At 39.5% G+C, this 20,725-nt stretch overlaps 1 protein-coding gene across 2 annotated transcripts in view; it reads right to left on the bottom strand.

Moving 5' to 3' along the window:
• Window positions 1-680: 680 nt before the first annotated feature.
• Window positions 681-20,725, bottom strand: part of RYK (receptor like tyrosine kinase) — a 48,762-nt gene continuing 28,717 nt past the window's right edge. For both annotated transcript variants that reach the window (XM_030456536.1, XM_030456537.1), the window contains exons 9-15: window positions 19,874-19,960; window positions 8,548-8,617; window positions 6,675-6,807; window positions 5,769-5,878; window positions 2,397-2,556; window positions 1,676-1,812; window positions 681-1,163 (exon numbers count right to left, since the gene is read on the bottom strand). In XM_030456536.1, the coding sequence (XP_030312396.1) occupies window positions 1,052-1,163; window positions 1,676-1,812; window positions 2,397-2,556; window positions 5,769-5,878; window positions 6,675-6,807; window positions 8,548-8,617; window positions 19,874-19,960 (809 nt within the window). In that variant the 3' untranslated portion in view covers window positions 681-1,051. The remainder of the gene's footprint in view (window positions 1,164-1,675; window positions 1,813-2,396; window positions 2,557-5,768; window positions 5,879-6,674; window positions 6,808-8,547; window positions 8,618-19,873; window positions 19,961-20,725) is intronic.

Here is a 20,725-nt window from a genome sequence, read left to right as displayed (position 1 = left end):
CCAACGACAACCCCCAACCTGCAGGTTCAATACACAAAGTAAATGGGACCAAACTTTCACATCAGATGTAATAGAGAAACATTCTTTACTCTCCAAGTGTCTTTACAAATATATATTTATATATTTAAGCCCATCTCAGGCCATAAAAGCCCATGAAAAACAACCAGTACCTTTTTAAACCAGAGAAACTGCAATCCAGAAGTCTGAGGTGAAAGACTCCCATGACAAGGGCTGCTTTGGCACTTCTCTGAAGGCCTCTTATTTAATACATAAAACCACTTCAAAAAATCCCATCAGCCTTTTATCTGCAAAGAGGGGCATAATTTTCACCCCAGCTTTATCACTCTCTGTATGAGGTAAACTGGAATCACTTTTACATAATCACTTACTCCTTTAAAAAGAGGATATTGTGTCCTGAAGACCAGCTTTTCATTTGTGAATGGGTTTAAAAAAAGAAAAAAAAGAAAAAAAAAAGAAAAAAAAAAATGCCATTTGTGGATTCAACCACAATGTGCTGTTGTCTCAAAATAGAAGTTGATACTAAAAAAGCTATTCCAGATACATACAAGTACAAATGCTAGAGCTGGTCTGAAAGATTCAGTTTCAACATTTTTAAAAAGTAGAGAAAATTTCCTGTAGTGTGACACTTCAGCATTAATTTCTCTATCCTCAATTTTCTACCAGTTCCATATACCCTTTAAAAAAAAAAAAAAATCACCTGTCTGTTGTAACAGTGCAAAGTCCATCCAAACCGTGTATTTAAGTTCACTATCACTACACTTTAAAAATCCTGATGGCAAATAAAAAGGTCTTGATTTAACTTAGCAAAAGTGATACCTAGAAAATATTCAACATCAAGAGGTCTTAGAAAACAAAACAAAATAAAACAGACTACTAAAGCATTCTAAGGCACAGTGTTTTGGAAGAAGTGCTTTCTCCCTTTAGTGTTGCTTTATACACATCACGTGTGTGAGTCCGAGTGATGCAGGGAAAGAGGCAGATGTTTGCCATGCCTTCTCCCAGTCAGATAATTGAATCTTCTTCTGCAGTTTCAGACATAGGCTCCCAATGCTGCATGAAATTCAGTTAGACATTGCACCAGCTGCTGAAACTTGGGTCTTTCTTCAGGATCTAGGGCCCAACAGCAGGCCATCACAGCAAACCTGCAAGACAAAAGACAGAAGGAAGAGATGAGAATGTTAAGCCTGGTGACCACCAGCCTGAAAATAAAAACCAGAGCCTGTGCACATCCTTCTCTCCCATCAGGATTATGAATAAATACCACAGGAACTGCTATTCAACCCCACTACACATGGTACTTCTCCATAGTCCTGCTGAGAGGATAGATATCCCCTCCACATAGAAAATTGGTGGCTTCTTACAGGCAGACCCACAAACACTATGACCCCAATCCTTTTGTTTCCCTCCTCCCATTCTGCTGCTCAACCTCACTTCTCACACGTGTCAGAAGAAGGAAAAGAGCTGGGTCAGGATTAACAACCAGGAAACACTTTTTGTTTTAACCCGAGTTCCTTGACACAGGTCACTGAAGCAACTTACAAGGGGGTCACCCTAAAAAGGCAGAATAAACAGGCACAGGAAGACAAATATGACTTAATGGGCTGGTTATAAACCAGACATCAAAAAAACAGACTATCAAAAAACATGGACTTACAGTTCATCAGGGCAGTTGATTGGCTGAGCTATTCGATAGCCATCCTTTAAATAAGCAGCCATCTCAAAAGGGTCGATATCAACATAGGGTGTTTGTCCTAAAGTCATTAGCTCCCACAGTGTGACTCCAAAAGCCCACTGAAACAAAACAGGACATTGACAGAGCATGCTGAATTTTGGGAGCTACTGCAGACATTCTGCAAAATCAGTAATGAGTGAGACTACACAGTGTAAGAACACTTTACATACATGAAATATACATACAAGTTCAACATGGCAATACATTGTCTTGAATAGGGACAATTAAGAATTACAGAGCAAGTGGTAAACTGAACTAAAATTAAAACTTTGATGCACTAAAATTTAAGTGCTAAAAAAACCAATTAAACTCACTGTTTTGAAAACAAGCAAACAAACAAAACAAACAACAATTTTATATCACCCTCTTCCTCTTGAAAACACTACAGGGGAATCCTCAAAAAAGACACAGACTGAATTAAACCATTGTGTTTTAAAATCGAAGTCATCTGTGTAGTTGGAGTACATGCACAGAAGTAAGACTCTGGAGAAAAAGAAGGTGTAGAGATGCTGTTCTGGACAAATCACTGTTTATCTATTCAGTGTCATGATTCTCCAGTGGTTGAAGAAGACGGATAAATATCAATAAAATACATTCACAAAATGTAAGAGGGAAAACAAAACACCACCAAACTAAAACTTACCACATCACTAGCACTGGAAAATTCATTGTTAACCAGGCTCTCAAGAGCCATCCACCGAACTGGCCTGTTCTCATTATCTCCAAGGCAATGGTAGTCCATAGGAAAGAGGTCTCGAGATAGCGCGTTGTCCGTTATCTTAACCTGAAGTGCATCATCAATGCTAATGTAAAAGAACAGAAGTATTTAGGCAAACTTGGCATTGCAGTTTTACAGAAGATATCAATGCTCAACTTTCAGTTTCAGGCTCTGGATTTAATTGGGGAAGGCTAATGGCACTGTCACCATTTCAAAGGGCCAGCACTCCTCTAGACTGAGACAGGCTTATTCTGCTGCTATCAAGTATTAGCAGAGAACATATTTACTCTGTGTTAACAGATAAGTACTAGAAAAATCAGCAGTAAAATCAAACACAAGTACAAAAAATTACAGTTAAAGCATAAAAACAACTCCCCTAAATGATTCCTGCTACTTTGGAGATCCCCTATCAGATCAATGAAATATATTTTTATTACTACTACCATAGTAATAATAAAAGAAAGATTTAAGCAAAACAAGTTCCAGTACTGTCTTGCTAAAGGAACCGATACTATTTGTGGCCTAAAATCTCGTGTCTCTCTAATCAAGCAATCTGTTAAGATGTTTATTCCCCTCATCAAGGGGTATTCATTCTGACTGTTGTGAGAAGTAGGCTACTGGCTAAGGGAAACTCAATCAAAAGAAGATGACTCAAAAAAGCACACTGAGCCTATTGAATTCTCCCCCTCTCTGAGATGTTAATTCACATTCTTTTGAATGTAAAAAACTGTTATTATTAAGTTCAATGTTCTTATGAGCAGATTACTTCAGAATTGGGTTAAGATGTTGCCTTAGCATCTTATGGCAAAAATATAAAAACAAAGCTGGGCTAGAGGGATTTAAACAAGAATGGTGTTTGCTGTCCTTTCATCTTGTCAACTGTTTCTTTATTTTCATAGGAAAACATAAACAGAAATGTTCATTTCATGTGTTTCCTGCTTTACTCTTCCCAAGTACCTTCTTATTTTTCCCACTTGGATGCTCTTTCAGGTCAGTTCATTGCCCTCAAAATTCATAAATGTATCTCTCCATATCTAATCACTCCTAGGAGTTCAGAGACATTCCTAGAAGACCTGTTTATAAACAAATAAGACAAAAAGGGTAATTTTCCAGTGACTAGGGAGCTCTGACTTGTGCAATCCATGTCCACTCCAATTACACCAAACTGTGCCAGGGGCACATGAGACCAAAAGCATTTCTCCTCCCCTAAACAAACCTGCCAGGACCACTGCAATCCTGGCTTCCTGCCCAAAATTAGGTTCCAAGGTCTGATACACTTCTTAACTACCCCCAGCCTTTCACCACACAGGAATAGTCCTGGGCAACAAAAGTCCTTCAAGGGATCCTAGATGCTCCCACCCTTTTTTTTTTATTCTTTAGGCTAGCCCAGGACTTCTTGTGCTGCCTCACAGCCCAGCAGACATTCAGCTTCTGCCTGTATTTCCCAGAGTGTCAGGTGCCCTATGAATTGATTTGTGTTGCCAGCACTCCAAATCCACCTATGGCAACCAAAGTGAAGCTGGCCCTTGAGCCAAGAGGGCAGGGAGTCAAGCTATCTGGACTGCCAACCTCTCCCACAGCACAGGCTTGAGGCAATTAATTCATTGCACAGAAAGGAGAGGTCACAAGGTAGCTTCCCTTCAGCACTGTTTGTGAGCTTTGTCTCCTGGGGTACATCTTCCTTTATACATTCACCAGAAAGGAAATGCAACAAGTATTAGGAAAGGAGTCTTGAAGGAACTGTATCAAACTGAGCACCCTTGTGTAGCCCTAGGCCAGCACAGACAAGCTGAACCAGTTCAAAAGCAGAAGGGATGGCTTCAGGGTGGATCTCACTCTTCCCTCTGCCCCAGCATTTGCTTACAGCAGCAGTGCTTCATGCTGATGGTGCCAGTACAAGAGGGGCAGTACACAAAGGAATACCCTAGGACAACCCTGAGACCTTAAGTGTCTTCCAGCTTTTCCTCTTAGCCCCCTGAGACATTTGAAGAGCTGGGCAAAAGACTTCACTCAAGGACTGAGTGGTTTTGTGGACAGAAACACAAAGGACTGAAGTTGTAGCAATACTGACCCAGACAATCCTGAGAGGCTAGGCACGAAACTCAGTCCACATACGAGGAGCAGAACCTATCCTGGTGTTGGAAATGTAGTTACTATTGCTTGCCAGACGTTTACTATTTACAAGCCAGATAGATGTTCAGAGGTCCCCAGCAGATACCAGTGGCATGGCCCCAGGGCGGAGCATACACTAAAAGGGCACATGGTACATGACAAGTGCAAAGACAGAAACTGGGCTTCCACTTCAAAGACTCTGTGAGAATAATAAACCCCAATCAAAAAGGGGAATAAGGTGCTCTGTGCTCTGAAGATAATGGAGAGACTGATGCCTTGAGGATCCTAGAAGGTATTTCCAAGGGTATGCTGGAAAACATCTTGGCAAATAAGGAAAAAAACAAAAGTGGCAAAAAGATGAAAGAGATGGAAGCTAAAGAACAGGAACTGAAATGGTAAGCCAGTCACTTCTGCTGCCCAGGCAGTGAAGAAACATGAAGATTTGGGAATGGGCTCCAGTCCTTACACCCTTGCACTGGCAAAAGACAGAGCCTGAGGAAACCTGAGTAATGCACATTACATGTAACAGAAAACCCAAGGTCATCAAGAACATGTTAGCAGCAATCCCAAGAAACTGATTTATCAATAATATTTTCATAAAACAGACAGAAGAAGAATCAACAAATTACTGGATCATGAGGAATTTTATTTTCTTCCAAAAATAAACAATGGATTGTAACTGAAGGAATGTAAGATGTGCATCCAACCCAAGTGATCCAATGTTGAGATACTGTTTCATAATTATTTATGGAAAGCAGAACTCTTCAAAACTTCAAAATCACCTCTAGTAGCCAATTTCAGATTAAAGACTTTATATGAGGCAACTAAACTACTGATGAATAGGAACTTACCTTCACTGACAATTTTTACATAGTTCTGGGGTTTTTATTAATATTTAAAGGAAGCTTTAATATTTTTCAAGTCTTTGAAAAAATAAATATAGACTAAACATAGCAGAATTATTTAAGATGAGGACATTCTGCTTTCCTGAAAAATGTGTTTTCTGGTTCACCATATTTTTGGAGGAAAACAACTTCACTGACCAAAGTATTTACCAAAAAAACACAAACCCAACAGGAGTTTATTTTTGAAACAGAGATCAGGTCAACTGAAGAAAGTCCATCCTAACTCTAGCTACTGACGTAGCACAGCCCACGTGATTACTCTGCCCTGTTGAGTACTTACACACAGTTTCTAGCAGCCAGGTCTTTGTGAATGACCTCCCGTCTGGCCAAATAACTCATTCCACAAGCAATCTGAATAGCCATATGTACAAGGTCCTGCTGGGAAATTGCCTGCAAGAGCACAGAAGAACAATCATTGCAAAACTGCAAGCCCCATGCCTGCAAGGTTAGCACTTTTGTTGCATCCTAGTGCCCCCACCCCTCCTGTTTAGTGGCTGATGCTGTCTAGTAGCTTCTTAGAGAGACTACCAGCAATTGAAGAACTTAGAGAGTCCTTATTCTGATTTTCTTCTTTTTCTTTTCTTTTTATATCTCAGGTCCAATTTGCAACACTTCCAATCTGCAACTCCCTCCCTGCTTGCCAGCTTTTTCTACAGTTAGTGGTGAACTTAAGCAAAAGTGGTCAATTTTACCCTTCTTGCCACTTATTCTACTGACTTTATTTTTCTGAAAACCAACTGATTTTCATAGAGCAGAGCACAAACAGAAGTCAAAATTCTTGTTGCTATCTATTGTTGAAAAATAATAACAAAAGCAGTTGCTTCCTCCACAACTCTCCAGTCCTATATGGACTAAACACTCATTTTAAAAAATATGCAAAATATATTCTCATCTGGAAATATTCTCACTTCTCATGAACTGGCCTGAAATAAATAAAATAATGATAGAACAAATGCAACAGATTCCAATGAAACACAGTAAAGTTAAAGAGCATTAAAAAAAAGAAATCAGCTGATTGCTTCCTTCAGTATCTGAAGTCAAACACAAACACTTACCTCGGAACCTGCTCTCTCTCTGTCACAACAGAACAGGTGAATACCACAACAATTTCTTTTAAGGCGCATTAAGCAGATGACAAAGCAACTCTAACTTTAATGGACATGAAGACACAGATTGCTGAGTGTACCTGAGGATTGTTGGCCTCTACCAGCTTGCACTGTCGCAGGAACAACTTAAGGTTCCCCCAGTTCATGTATGGCAGCAACACCATTGGTTTCTCTCCCTCTTCTATACAGACATGAGTGATAGGTAGCAGATTCCTGGAAGACAGGGAGAGAAATTCCTTATTTAATGAAGCTGAAATTTGATAAAAATCTTCTCCATCCCTAAACACAGTAAGTGAAACTAATTCAACAGTGAAGGAAATAATCTCATCTTGTGTTATGAATTGCAGAGCACAAACTCTCCAAATAAATGAAGCTCTTTCCCCCTGGGAAGAACCCTCTAAATCTTTTCACTTGGTCCAAGAGGGCTGAAATAGATTTCTGTGCATACAAGTTATCATTTATATTAAGAAGTGATATGTCTTCGATTTGGAAGAACATCATTCAAAATACAACTCTAGATATAAAATATATAGCTCAAGCACAGCTTAAAAAAAAGTCAAAACATCATTCAACCCACTTCAAAAAGTCAGAACTTAAAATTTCAGTTTTGAATCAGTTAAACATTAAACCGCACTCTAAATGTAGAAGTATCTTGAGGGGTTTGTAGCAGAATTCTTTAAGTTTGGAAAAAAGCTTTGAGATCACCTAGTCCAACCATAAACCTAATAATGCCAAGTCCACCACTAAACCACTTTAAAGGACAATTCCAAGCCTACCTGTGGCTCAGATAACTCCCATGCTGCATTTTTTCAATCCATCTTCCTGTACTATCACCATACTCATTTGTAGAAACTTGAAACAAACTATCTACACTTTCAACTTACCATTAAACATTTTTTTAGAACCCCTGTATCTTCAATTGAAAATGTATTAGCTAAGTTTTCAGTGAGTTATAATTATTTTTAACAGGGAACTTTGAAATTTCCTGTTCTTGCTTGAAGAAGTCTGATAGTCAGGTGCCACAACTGTGAGAGCTCTACATACCCATGTAGCTCTACCTTCAACTAAAAAGGTCCCAGCTTTACAAGCATTCCACAGAAAAAAAAAAATTTTGGACTATTTAAAGAGTTTTGGTAGTAAAAGGGAGGTAAAAACTGATTTTGAATGATGAAAGGGAGTTTGTTTCAGTTCTGTCTCCCCAAGAACTTGCTACTTCTCTTAATAATACTGTATTTTAAGCAAGGTCTTAACTATAATAATTCTTAGAAAAGCAGCTTTTAAATGCAGTGTAGAACTAATAATTCTATTTGAACTGATCTCACTCCCTTCACATCACGAGTAAAATCATCAATAACCAGTCCACGGACTTGATGATGATGAGTGCAGGTTTCTTCTTACCTGCACTCTTGCCAGTAATGAATATCTTTAAGGCCCAAGTCATCTTTTAATCTGAGCTACAAAACTGCCACTTGCCCAAACTCTGTGGGGCAATAACTAAAAAACTTAAGCCAGCACTCCATAGTATCACAACTGTGATTCTCAAGGACTTAAACCCAGAGATGTCACGATGCCACACATGGACAACATGTGCACAAGACAGCTAAAAACCACCTGTCTCCTTGTGGAAGGTCACAGCACTTTTCTGTGCCATGTAGAAAATGATGAACAATACAGAACAAATGAGTAATTAGATAATTACAGTCAACCTGCTACTATTTGTTTTTACTGACTGTGCAGCTAGAAAAAGGTTATAAGCACCCTTTCCAATAAACGTACCCAGAATTTATTTCAGAGTGACACAAAAATAGTTCCAGCTCTTTATAGCTAAAAAAAAATTAAATGTAGAAAATGTTGATGAAAAAATAATTTTGTCCCTCCCCCCAGGGAGCTTTAATCACAAGCACTTTCAGCTCACACAGATACAGCTTTGTTTGTAAACACTACTTAGCTTACCTGTGATGAAGTCCTCTAAGTTTACAGCTTTCAGTCAGCATCATTGTCACCTGTACCTCTGAGGCCTGATCTGATAAAAAACCAACCAAACAAACAAACCACAGATATAACTTTGAAAATAAATCAACACATTAATTAAATTTGGTCCATATTTGCAAGTCAACCAAGGTCATTTGAGTACAAACAGAACTTGTTTTCCTGCTTTTCAAAAAGGGAATTTAAAACCCCCAAATGAGCAAGCCAAGTTCTAGGGCATATTTCTGCTTAAACAAACGGGGTGAAGCTGAAAAAGGAAATAAAACACACTCTGGGTGCTGACAGACTGTACTTTTCTTACTTCCTGACAACTTCTGGGCAGGCATGAACTGCCTGCACCCAGCAGCACAGGTCAATCCTGCACAGGGGGTGGGTGCTACTGGGAGAAGGGGAACATGCTGCGTGTCTCCCAAAAGCACAGAAGACACTTTTGCTGCTGGTTTACCAGTACAGACTTCTGCAGGTTACTTCCATGCTGACAAATCCTATTGATTTTTAAATATACTTATTTATTTGCTCTCTACTTGAAACACTTGACTCTTGGTAACCTTAGATACGTTTGCTGTTCTCTTCCCACCTTAAAAACAAAAAGCTACTGCTACCAGCTAAAATTGAAGCATTTGTGATGATACCAGTAACCAGCAGCAATCAGAACATCATACTGGGCAGAAGTAGCAAATGTTACCTGTAAGCCTCTCCCCCACAAATAAGTTTGTTTCTTCCCCATGGGTCTGCTGGCAAGAAGCACCAGGCAAACTTAACCTTCTTTAAGTCAGCTCTCCCAGTCACACACTCCTCATATCTGCATCCTCATATAGGTGCACTTTCTGTCCCCCCTTCCTGCTATAACCAGTACTGGTGTGTCTAGTCAGCAAGCTAGCACAGGAGAGAGACCAGCAAAGGCCAGTCCTCCTTGCAGCACCAAGATGAATTTACATATTACAGATGAGTCAAACCAACATTTTACTGCCTTGGGAGGAAAAAGAGGAGAGGGATTATAGAACTCATTTGCTCATTTCTCTTCCTTATGATCTTGTCCTCCTCCCTGTATCAGCTCTGTCACCCTTTCCTAACAGAACTTCAACCCTGCAAAAGAAAGCATGACTTTTGGCCATAGTTAGAGGAAAGCACAGAAATAAGGGAAAGAAAGAACAAAGCCCAAGAGGGAGAGCATGGCCACCTCCTCAGGGCAATAGAGGGGCTCTAACCAGAACACACAAACCAGCATTTAGATTTCCAGATGCCCTGGAAGTGGACCCAGCTTCAGGCAAGACACAGCTCCTGCCTAAGGAAGGTTCATCAAAAGAGAAATCATGCAACTCAAGAACCTGCAAGCCACAAAACATTGGCTGGACTGAGAAAGTGCTCCTAAGCCAGGGAAAGGAATAATACCCCAAGGCAAACTACATCAAAGGCTGCTTTACCACCTCAACTCATGAGAGATTAAAAAGGAGGCATGCCTTCCCCAAAGCATACAGGCATTTAGAAAGGAGGAGACCAGGAAATGGAGGTTATAAATGCAGACACAGGTCCTAGCCAGAGGTGCTCACAGCCCTAAGCACACTTGGAAACCCCTAAGGAGCATCACAGCCTAAAATCCTGTATAGGTTGGAAGGACCAATGCCACCAAAAGCCCAAACACAGTGTTACAGAAGTCTTAATTAAATGTCTCCAGTTTTTACTCCAACACACAAACACATGAGAAAGAGACAGTCCTACCTATTGGGAAGCAAGAGAACTTCAGTGTTTTATATGTGAAAAAGTTGATATAGAATCATTAAGCTTGGAAAAGACTTCTAAGATGATCAAATCAACCAAGTCAAGCCAACATCATCATGACTATTAAACCATGTCTTGAAGTGCTATGTCCATATGTTTTTGACATAGCACTTGCAGGACATGAACTTCAAAGGTTGGTAAGCAGACAAGAAAACCCAAGATACTACATTATTATTAATCACCCAGTGGTTAAAGACAAGAACACTAAAAATAGAGGTGTATTATATGTGTTAAAGTGTATTATATGTGTATTAAAGTGTATTATATGAAGTTAGAGGAATCGCCAGCTGGATACTAGTAAATAGCTCCAGTAAACATATTAATTACTTGAAGACCACAGCATCACCACCCCTCCACAGGGCAAAGGGAGGAAAGAGATTACTAGGTGTGAGTTTGAGATGATTACCTTGCTTATATATTCTTTGGCCCCATGCTTGCTGAACTGGTTTGCTTTTAACTGTAAGCTCCACCATACAGTACACTGAAGCTCTAATTCAGAGGCTATTTCAAACTTGCTATAAAATCTACAAAACAAGTTCTTCTGGTTCAGACAACACACCTCTACATCCCCTCATGCTACCACCAGGAGAGATGACAGCCTCTCCCTTTCTGTCACATAGGGTCTTTTTTTTCAGCAGGTGGCAGTTACGTTTCATTGTTTTCTTTCAGCTCAGAGACACTAGGCCATAGTTGTTGAGTACCCAAAAGGAAGATTGACTCCCATTCAAGTACATACGGAAATCTAAATCTTATCTTGTGAAACAGTCCCAGCATCCGTATTGTGTTTTCTTACCAATATTATTTCCTTGTTTTCTGTATGGAAAAAACTTGCACAACACCAACAAATTCAACACACTCAGAACAAACAATAGCAGTACAGGGCTAATCTTCCTCTGGCTTAGAGTGATGCCAATTTAGACAACCCACACAATTTAATTATTGTGGTTTTGTACTAGATGTTATTCAAAACAGAATATAAATCACCACTTGCAGTTATTCTAGTCAAAGGGGGAAAAAATTTACCAAAATAGTGCTACTAGCAGTCCCCACTGCAATTAAACTTCTTTTCAAGCCAATTCTCTTTATTTACACAATAAGAAAACCGCATTTAAACAAATTGTCAATCCCATTTAGTATATTATAGCCACTTTTGGGCATCCAACTGACAGGTTCGTCAGATTATGAAGGTGGTGATTTTTGTAATAAAATATACTGTTGCAGAGGACCTGGTGAAACTGACCCTTCTGCCTTAAAACCCACATAAGCAATCCAGAAAATCTACAGCATTTCTGCCTTTGACAAAATATACAGGTCTAGAGAAAAACCAGAAACAGTTGTGATCTGGCAATTCCAGCTTGGTGAGACATTTTTATGAGGACACACTAAGGTGAAACCTACAGATTTTGTTTTCCTGCCTAGGCCACAGCATAATCCTGTATCAAACCCACGTATCAGATCTCTGAGCATTACGTGTAAGCACTCACACGTAGGCATTTTATTCACAGAAATGTTTGTGTAGCCACACAAAATGAGACCTGAGGCATGAGCTTGTCAAACACACAAGAATGCCTCCAGGCTTCTGCAACTCATTCTTTCTGTACTGGATCCATGAAGTCATTTGATGTGCATGAGCATAGCCACACATGCAGCTAAAGAAGGGGGAATATGGGGAAGACAGCCTCCCACAGAAATAGAAACTTCTTAAATTTAAGAGTAGCAACTTAAAACAACAACAGAGGTAGCAATAGTCTCTCATATATTAAAAGAGTGCATCAGGAAATAGCCCCAAGTTTAATTCCAACACTCCACAGCAAGGCAGTAGGGCTCACTGAACAAATTCAAAGCCCTAAAAAAAACCCAAAACTCAGCTTCCCTCCAAGATTTTAACACTATTTGTGATTAAGAATACATCAGTGCTCAACTTATGCAGTTCCAGATCCTGAGGTGATCCTGGTCAGTGCTTCTTATGCCTGAAGGAGCTTGATCTATTTTCACAAGGCTACCACACACCAACAGTTGAGTGACTGAACAGCAAAGGCTGCAGGTCACATCAGTCCAAAGATTTAATACCCGGTAGTAATTCTAGATGTTTAATTAGGACCCAAAAGGTCCAACTTCAGAAGGTGCTTAAAGCAAGACTATTTAAAATAGATGTAAATGCATTCCAGAACTAGGGAGATGCTTCCCAAGCACTGGTTTTACCCTTTCTGTGCCAAGAACCTGGCTGTGAAATTCTACCCTAAGGCACAGAGCAAGAACAAGCTAGGATTTCAAGAAGCTTTGATATGGGTGCAAGTTTATCTCATTATATTACACTATCTGTATATACCTAGGTACAATGGGGCTTTTGGCACTACTATTTCTATACAAGAGGACTGTCTTCCCACACAGTTCTGGCAAGCGTGATATGAGCTGAGGCCCGTCCTGGTTCATGGGGAAAAAGAGCACCTCTTTGATTTTCACCCACTTCTAAAAGTCCATCTGCAAAATTGAATTTTAAAGTCTTTGTTCATCATCGGTCACATGTGTTACTGTAACACTCCCATGACAACATCTCTGGGAAGTTTGGGATGACACTAATATTGCAGCAGTTGGCTTGCTCCAAGACTGAGCACTCTGAACAGCAGCAGAACATCATGCTCTTATGGTAGGCTACCACTTATTGAAAGTAAAGAGTCACTCCACACCTCAAATTACTTCTCAGAAATGAAAAGCTACAATCACCTGCATATTGCAGGGGGGTATCCAATTAGCTGGATGGCTTTTCAGAGTAACATTAAGTCAGAACTTTGAGAAACCTGAAGCAGCCAAGTACAGCATTACAACTTAACAACTGTAGCATGGTTACTGAAATCTATTTCTTTAGGAGAAAGACAAAGCAGAATCTTGAAAGCAACATAACCAAAGGTTTCAGAATTGACACAAGTCACTCCAGAGCCCTTTCACAGCCTACTATGGCAGTAACACATACATAAGTATTATGTTTATATGACTCCTAACTCCCTCTAGGGCTGGTGACTCCACCACTGCCCTGGGCAGCCTGTTCAGCTTCAGGTAAGAAACGCTCCTAGTATCAACACATCCTTTTTAATTACTGCTGCTTTTGCAGAGCAATTCATTATGTAAAATTTCTCCCAAGGCAGAATTCAACCCCAGTTCAAAAAGAACAGAAACCTGAATATTGTTTTAACATTTCTCCACAAGCTCTTTGGTTCTTTGAAGCAATTCAACACTTGAAGATATCCAGAGTCCATGCCTGTTGTAAAGGACACTTCTAATGCTGCTAGAAGACATTTCAGAACTTTCCTTCAACAAAAGGGTGACAGCTTAAGGCATGCAAGCAGTCATGATCCAGTCTGCTTTTTTACTGGTAGAAGGGGAAGTACATACCCAAAAATATTTACACTTTAAAACTTCAAGAAGCCCTAACAGTTTGCCAGTGACAGGTTACCATGGACACTGACAGCACATCTGATGGCTTTCAGCCTGCCACAGAAGTGAAGCCTGTTTGGCAGCCCTAGTGCATGTGCAAGTCCAGATAGCTACGAAGGCATCTGTCCTACAAAGGACACTATGCTTATTCTTGTTAAAAGTTCAACAGAGCAGGATTTCTCCTCCCACCTTGTTATCCAGGCTATTTATATTGAGGACATCTCCTCCAATCATAATATAAAGGCTATTTATATTAAAATGCTTGTTCCACACCACAACTACGAGTTGTTTTCCAAAGCAAGGCAGTTCACAATTTCAGATTCAAGCTCAAACTTAAATTCTGGAAGTAATGCAACATGACACTGCTAGAACAGGGAGTGCTGTTCTGGTTTTCCTACATTACAAATACACATGCAATTTTAAACCACAGAAAAGGACAGAGAGATGTATATGGGGACAGGGTTATTTCCCTACATAACAATAATATGAGAATCCAAGTGACAACAGCAAATAGCAACAAGTCAAAAGCTCTGTGTTCAACAGTCCATTTAACTTAATGAAGCAAAAGTGTAAGCAAATATGAAGTGAAACTGGGGAAGAGAAACAACTAGTTTAATGTTTCAAAATCTACCAACAGCTGAAGGACAGCAGCAAACAAAATGAATACAAGTAATGATTCTAACCACATAAATAAAATCGTATTGTAGACTATGTTATTATAGGTTCTTTCCTCCTGCAGAAACATATGGAATAGCAAATCTTGAAATTAAGAAGTATTTAGCATTAAATACTGTACATTTAAGACATGGACTCCAACTTAAAAGTACTTTTACAAAGCAATGCTTTTAAGAATGAACTGCCCAGAATAATAAATTAAATGCAATTTAAGAATGGTACCTTGGGATCAACTGTGTATGTTCCAGGTTGCACTCTTATGTCTACACAAAGGACACTGAGGGGCTGGAACGTGTCTAGAAAAGGGTCTGGGGAAGGGTTTGGAGTCCAAGTCTGTCCAGGAGCAGCTGAGGGACCTGGGGATGTTCAGTCTGAGACAAGGCTGAGGGGAGACCTTCTGGCTCTCTGCAACCCCCTGAGAGGAGGTTGGAACCGGGAGGTGTGCGGAAATCATCACCATCTCTGAAGGGATTTCAAAGTGTAGATGTGGTGCTGAGGGACACAGTTCAGTGCTGCGTTAATGGTTGGACTCAAAGATGCTCATATTTTAAAAAGTATTCATGTGAGAGATAATTGAGAATACTGAAAGAGTCCTTTAGTGAGCTATGATCCCAGGAAAAAACACCTCAAAGCTTTTGTTAAGGCTGGTAAAATGATGAAATCTTGAGAGTTAATCTTCATTCTATGACTTTGTTTCCAATGCTTTTCATGAGTGGACTGTTTTAAAACACTTTATTCATTTTTAAGTGGTTAGAAAGTGAAATGGAAGCAGTCAGGTAATCTTGAAAAGCATGATTCGTTGTTTTAACACAAATGTATCTTGGCTGAAACATATTAAATGAGTCAGGGCTCTGCACAAGTCAAACTCACTGCGTGTGTTCTTGGAATAATACAGTTCCATTTGTTCTGGGGAGAATTTTCTCCTTCACAGGAAAAGCACTATTAAACAAAGTGTTCTTGAAACCAGAGGTGAAAACCATGTGTTTGCTTCCTCTTCTGATGTAAGGTGACCTAGAAGATTCACATGAAAGTCTCTTTCATGCCATATAAAGGCAGAAGAGATCTGTACATCACTGGCAAGAGATCCAATGCCAGCTTTGAGAAACATGCCCAAGACATTTCCCAAAAGTGACTGACAGGAAACCCATTAGAAAAGAAAGTGAAGCAGTACAACCTCATAGAGCAATTCTACCATAGAGCAAGAAAGACAATGAGGAAAGCAAATGCCAGCTCAGTCTCTCATCTTTTTAACAAAGAACTTATTCAGGTTGTGTTGATCCAATATCCCAAATATAGCATAGATGACATTCTTGTTCTTACTGGTAATGAGACACGTATCTTTAATCTTCAAGAACATTCATTTAAAGCAAGAATGAAGGAGAATTACTCACAGAAAAGATTAAATGTGAGAGAAGCTACAACTGTTATGACAATGACTACCAAAGTAATACACAGTGAAATTGTGCTTTGCAAAGAACAACGAGACAGCCAACACTAAGGATCTGAAGGAACTATAAACAAGTGACACCTTTTGCCCACGGCTTATTATCTGTTCTTCATAAATTCTTAGTTTCCAGAAAGCTGCCTCTTATTTTGCAAACTGAAGCCCGTTTTTTTTTTTAAGCTCTCCTCTTTGGCCCAGACCAGTGCACATAATGGAAGGCATCCAGACACACTCTAAAGCATTAGATGATACAGCATTAAAAAAACCCCGCATTACAAATTAATGTATTCAGGTAGAAGCTTTGTCACTACCTAGGGCAAGTTGCAACTTTACACTGGAGTGAAAGGAAAACCTCTTCTCAGGGATTTGGAGTGGACATCTGGCACTCAGGGATGGATTCTGCCTTCAGACTTTATGTTTATATAAAAGATGCAGCATTGAGACTTCAAGAGAAGTGTTTCCAGCTTTTCAGTCATATCAATTCACAAGCTACAGAACAAGTAGTCAATAAATCAGTTGAAAAACACTTCAAAGACTTAATAAATGGCTCAGATAAAAGACCCCAGACAAATTCTGTGGTGTAGGAGAAATTAGTGAAATTGTGCTTAATAAGCAAACTCCAATCTCTTTGCCTTCTGCAACTGATGCTGCTCTATTAGGATCAAACTTGTCCTTTGAGAGTCTGACCTAATAGGTCAATCCCAGCTTGAGAAAAGGGGAAATACAATACATTCCTGGAAACTGGTCTCACAGAGTCTCTGAATGGCTTCTTTCACTTACAGAATTTCTCAGGACAAAGGTAGGCAGGTCCAGACTTTCCCAGTTTTTAAGTATTACCGACTCCTTTAACAGCAGATCACTCTGGAAAGGGGAACAAGTACTAAGCTCAGAAAAATCATGGTTTCTTGATTTCAGTTAGCACTGTTCTGGGTGCTAATAGTAATATTATAGTAATGCTCAACACTAACCAGAGGGCTAGAAAACATCAGGAAAGTGGTAAGGGCTACTGCAGTTAGTGTGATAACCAGCCAACTATTTTGGGTTTCAGTCCTTAGGGGAAAGTCTTTTTTCCTTGTTTCTTTTCCATGACCCTCAGGCTCCTTTCTTGCTTTCAGCAGAGACACTTAAACCAGTTTAATATTTCTCATACTCATCTCACATTCATGGTCCTGCCCTGCTCCCATGTTTCTGCCAAAACAGCAGTGTGTGTGTGGTCACAGAAGGAATGAGATCAAGGAAAAAGTCTGGTTAAGAGTACTTTTGCAGTTTTTTTCCAAGATTATCAAATTCCCAACTTCTTACATGATCCGGCTGCAAACACAGCTATCAAAGCCAGGATACAAAGATGAAGGTGCTTAATATTAGCACTGCAAATGAGCTACTTTAAGGAGAAGTGTGGATGTTTATAGTTATTTTCCTAGCAACGTTCTGCTGCCCGAATGTGTATTATTCCATAGAAAGGCATCAGCAAAATTTATTATAAACTGTTTCTCCATACAGATCTTTTGTAAAGTTGAGAAATTCTCTACATACATCAATTATGTGAAGTTGACAGTAGCCAGCAAATCTTCCATTGCAAAGTGAAGGACAAGAGAAACAAGGATATGTGCTGTGTCAGAGAGACAGGGCACTGCAAGGTAGAAATGCAGCTTGGAGAGAATGAGAAGGTCCATTTCAGTAAAACAAATAATAAGTGGTGATGAGAGGCAGCTAAATTAAGATCTGTTCTCACAAAGTGTTGTCTTGTCATTTAATCTCATGCTATAAAGAGTAACCATAGTGCTTGCATAGTGCTGTACAGACATCAGATTGCTCCAGCTCTCAAAACCTTTGGGGCTCACAAGAGCCATAGCATTTGCTGATTCTCAACCAGGGCAAAGAACCACTAAGTAACAGGGAAGAGGATGCCAGGTTAAGGTAAGACTGGTGAATGATGTCCCAAGTCAGAATGCCTCATCATACACAGAGGAGCACCAGGCTCATGTGATAAGGGAGAAGTCTTATGGAAACTGTTAAAAAAAAGCAAGACAACAGTCAGAACTGTTTGGCAGGGAAGGGCAAACAGAAAAGTGCAGAATTTGGGAAAAGTTCCCAAAAGACTGAAAAGAAGCATACTTTTCCTATTAATTGAGGATGCTCCTTGCTAGAAGTCATGACCAAAAAAAAATACTTTACTTATGAGTACCCACTACTTTTTTTTTCTAAGGCTATAATTGCTTCAGATGACAGAGTTCTAGCTACCATCATCATACTAAATGGTAGCTATCAGCATCTTCCAAAGAGACAACATATCTACTCTTTGGAAGTCCCCTCTGGACTCAGCAGGGAGGAAAAGTGCTACAGATTGAAAGCATACCATCTTGGAGGCACTCCTGAAGAAATAATGGAAGTATCTTGTGATTAAGAGGGTAATGTCACCCTGAATTTAGGAACACCCACAAGGATGTGCAAGAGGAAAGAGCAGGACAAGGGACAGCAGCAAATCCTCCCTGTTCAGACCTCTGTGAACCCCAATAGCAGGCACACAAGCAGCCTGGCCAGAACACAGATCCAGGTCTGCTGGCATGATCCATGCTGAGACAGATTTAATCAGAGGCTGCTCTCCTGCTGCCCACAAAGCACTACATGGCTGTTGACACCCACCCCACCATGGTGGAGGGCCCTTGCAGTTGAAGACTGGTCTGACAAGGAAGTAAAGGTTTGTGCAGCAGGAAAGGAGGCTAAGCTCACACTGCCTGTGTTCTGCTACTTACAGCTGGTACCTGGCCTTAGTACTGTTGACAAGTTGAACCTTTTGAAGTTCAACATACTTTGTCAGAGCAGCAGGTATTTTTCAGGCACTGACCTGTCTCCAGACCACGCTCCTAGGCCTACATAAATGTCCAGCATTCATCTCAAACTGCCACTTCAGATTAGCTCAAGAAGTAGGGACCTCTTTTCAGCTACTTTTATACCAACTCAAACTGACTTTCAGAAATTTCTCCCCTTAAAGTGAGACCGGTCTTTTTCTAAGTGACTTTCCACCTAAACGTTTTATTATTACAAGCATCTCGTTGTGTGAGACCTATACCTAGAACAACAGATTACTTTCTTCAAGCACTATATTTTTTCTTTAAAAATGGGCACTAGAAAGATTCAACAACAACAAAATTTAACAGTTTCATTCATACTTTCTTCTTTAAAATAATTAACTTTAAAAATTTCTAGCCAGCCAGAAAATGTAAAAACCAGTTGAAATTCTCATAGAAGCCTGCTTAATTTTTTTAAAGAAAGAATTAAAAGCTGCATAATATACCCAAATGAAAAGAAAATAACTGGTGAAGCAACTACTGTGTAAAGAATGCAGCAAAGCTGTTGTGAGCTACTTAAAATGATGAGTGCAGAGGAAGGGATATATGTAGGATGCATGTAACATACATTTAGGATGCATATAGCTTTTTCAGTTACACTTACCTGTTTTTTTAAGAATATCACAATTTAAAGCACTTCAAGAACATATTTCTTGACCAAGGATGTTGTATTTATATAAATTAAGTTCTAAATGACAACTCTCATGCTTCAGTAGCAAAGTTTAAGGATCACAGAAATGATGCCCCATTTTTCCATGCATGTCTATAAAAGATATTTTGGACACATTGCAGGTGCCTTTTTCTGAAATTTGCTGGGGAAAAGGCTGTGGGTGGATAGAACAATGACATGCTATGGGAAAGAAGCAAATGTATTTTTTACTTAGAAGAATAATAAGCAAAAGTATTCAGGATGCAGCAAGTGAAGGCACTTGCAGAGAAAAGGTGCATTTTTCTTCCATATAAGATTTCTGGCTGGCTGCATCAAAATTACTTTTGCTTTTAAAGCAGTAGCCATTTGCATATCTGGGGGAGAAGGGGCTTGTTTTTAAGGACAGATTTGTTACACTCAGTGTGCATGGGACACAAACCCCCTTCCTTTTTGTAAACATACCTTTAACAGTTTTGACAAAAACTTGTTTCTCTTTATTGGGGTCTTTTTCTTCTATAAGGATCCCATGGAAAATGCGTCCAAACGTGCCTACAAAAAGAAGATACAGTAGGTTATTACGTGGTTAAAACACATTTAGAACATTATCTATTCAGAAAGCACTGCCTTAAAATGTCTCGACCACAGCAGAAAGTTAGAAACAACAGCCATTAAGTTCTACATGTCCTGTTAAGTCAACAATATAAAATCCAACCACCTCTCCAGCACCAGGTTGATTCAGAACTACACACAATAAATGCCAGAAGTTTTAGATAACTAAAACTCATGGCCCCCCAGCATGAGTGTGAACTAATGAGAGCAGAAGAAACCAATTAAAATAACTAGAAATACTGATGATGGGTTTATTTTGCAGCAAATATTTATTTGCAAAGCATTTAGCAGTTCTACTTTCTAAGAGTATCTTGAGATCTCTAGCTTTGAGAAGCTGTATTGCTCATCAGGCTCAGGGAACCCAGACTTGAAGTCACAGCAGTAAAAACTCGAAATATGTCAAGTCTGTTTCCCAAATTCAGCATCAACAAGAGCCAGTGAATGTTGTGCAGGAACACTTGCAAAGTAAACACCAAGTGACACAAAAGAATCAAGTAATCTCTGAAGTTTTCATAACATACCTGTAAATGTTGCATCTGCTGATTAGATTTCCAAATCAGAAGCTATGAAATTGAGATGAGTTTAGATGACTGAGGTCTTTGTGGGCTTTAGGATTTTGATTTTTTTTTTGGTTTACTGCTCTTCTGCAGTAACTTACAAAAGTGAGTTATTTGCCACTTACAGCCCCCCAACTGATTACTTCAT

Source organism: Calypte anna, chromosome 9 (assembly GCF_003957555.1).
Source record: "Calypte anna isolate BGI_N300 chromosome 9, bCalAnn1_v1.p, whole genome shotgun sequence".
NCBI lineage: Eukaryota > Metazoa > Chordata > Aves > Apodiformes > Trochilidae > Calypte > Calypte anna.
Note: the sequence above shows the minus strand (reverse complement) of the source record. Positions and strands in the feature narration are given on the sequence as shown.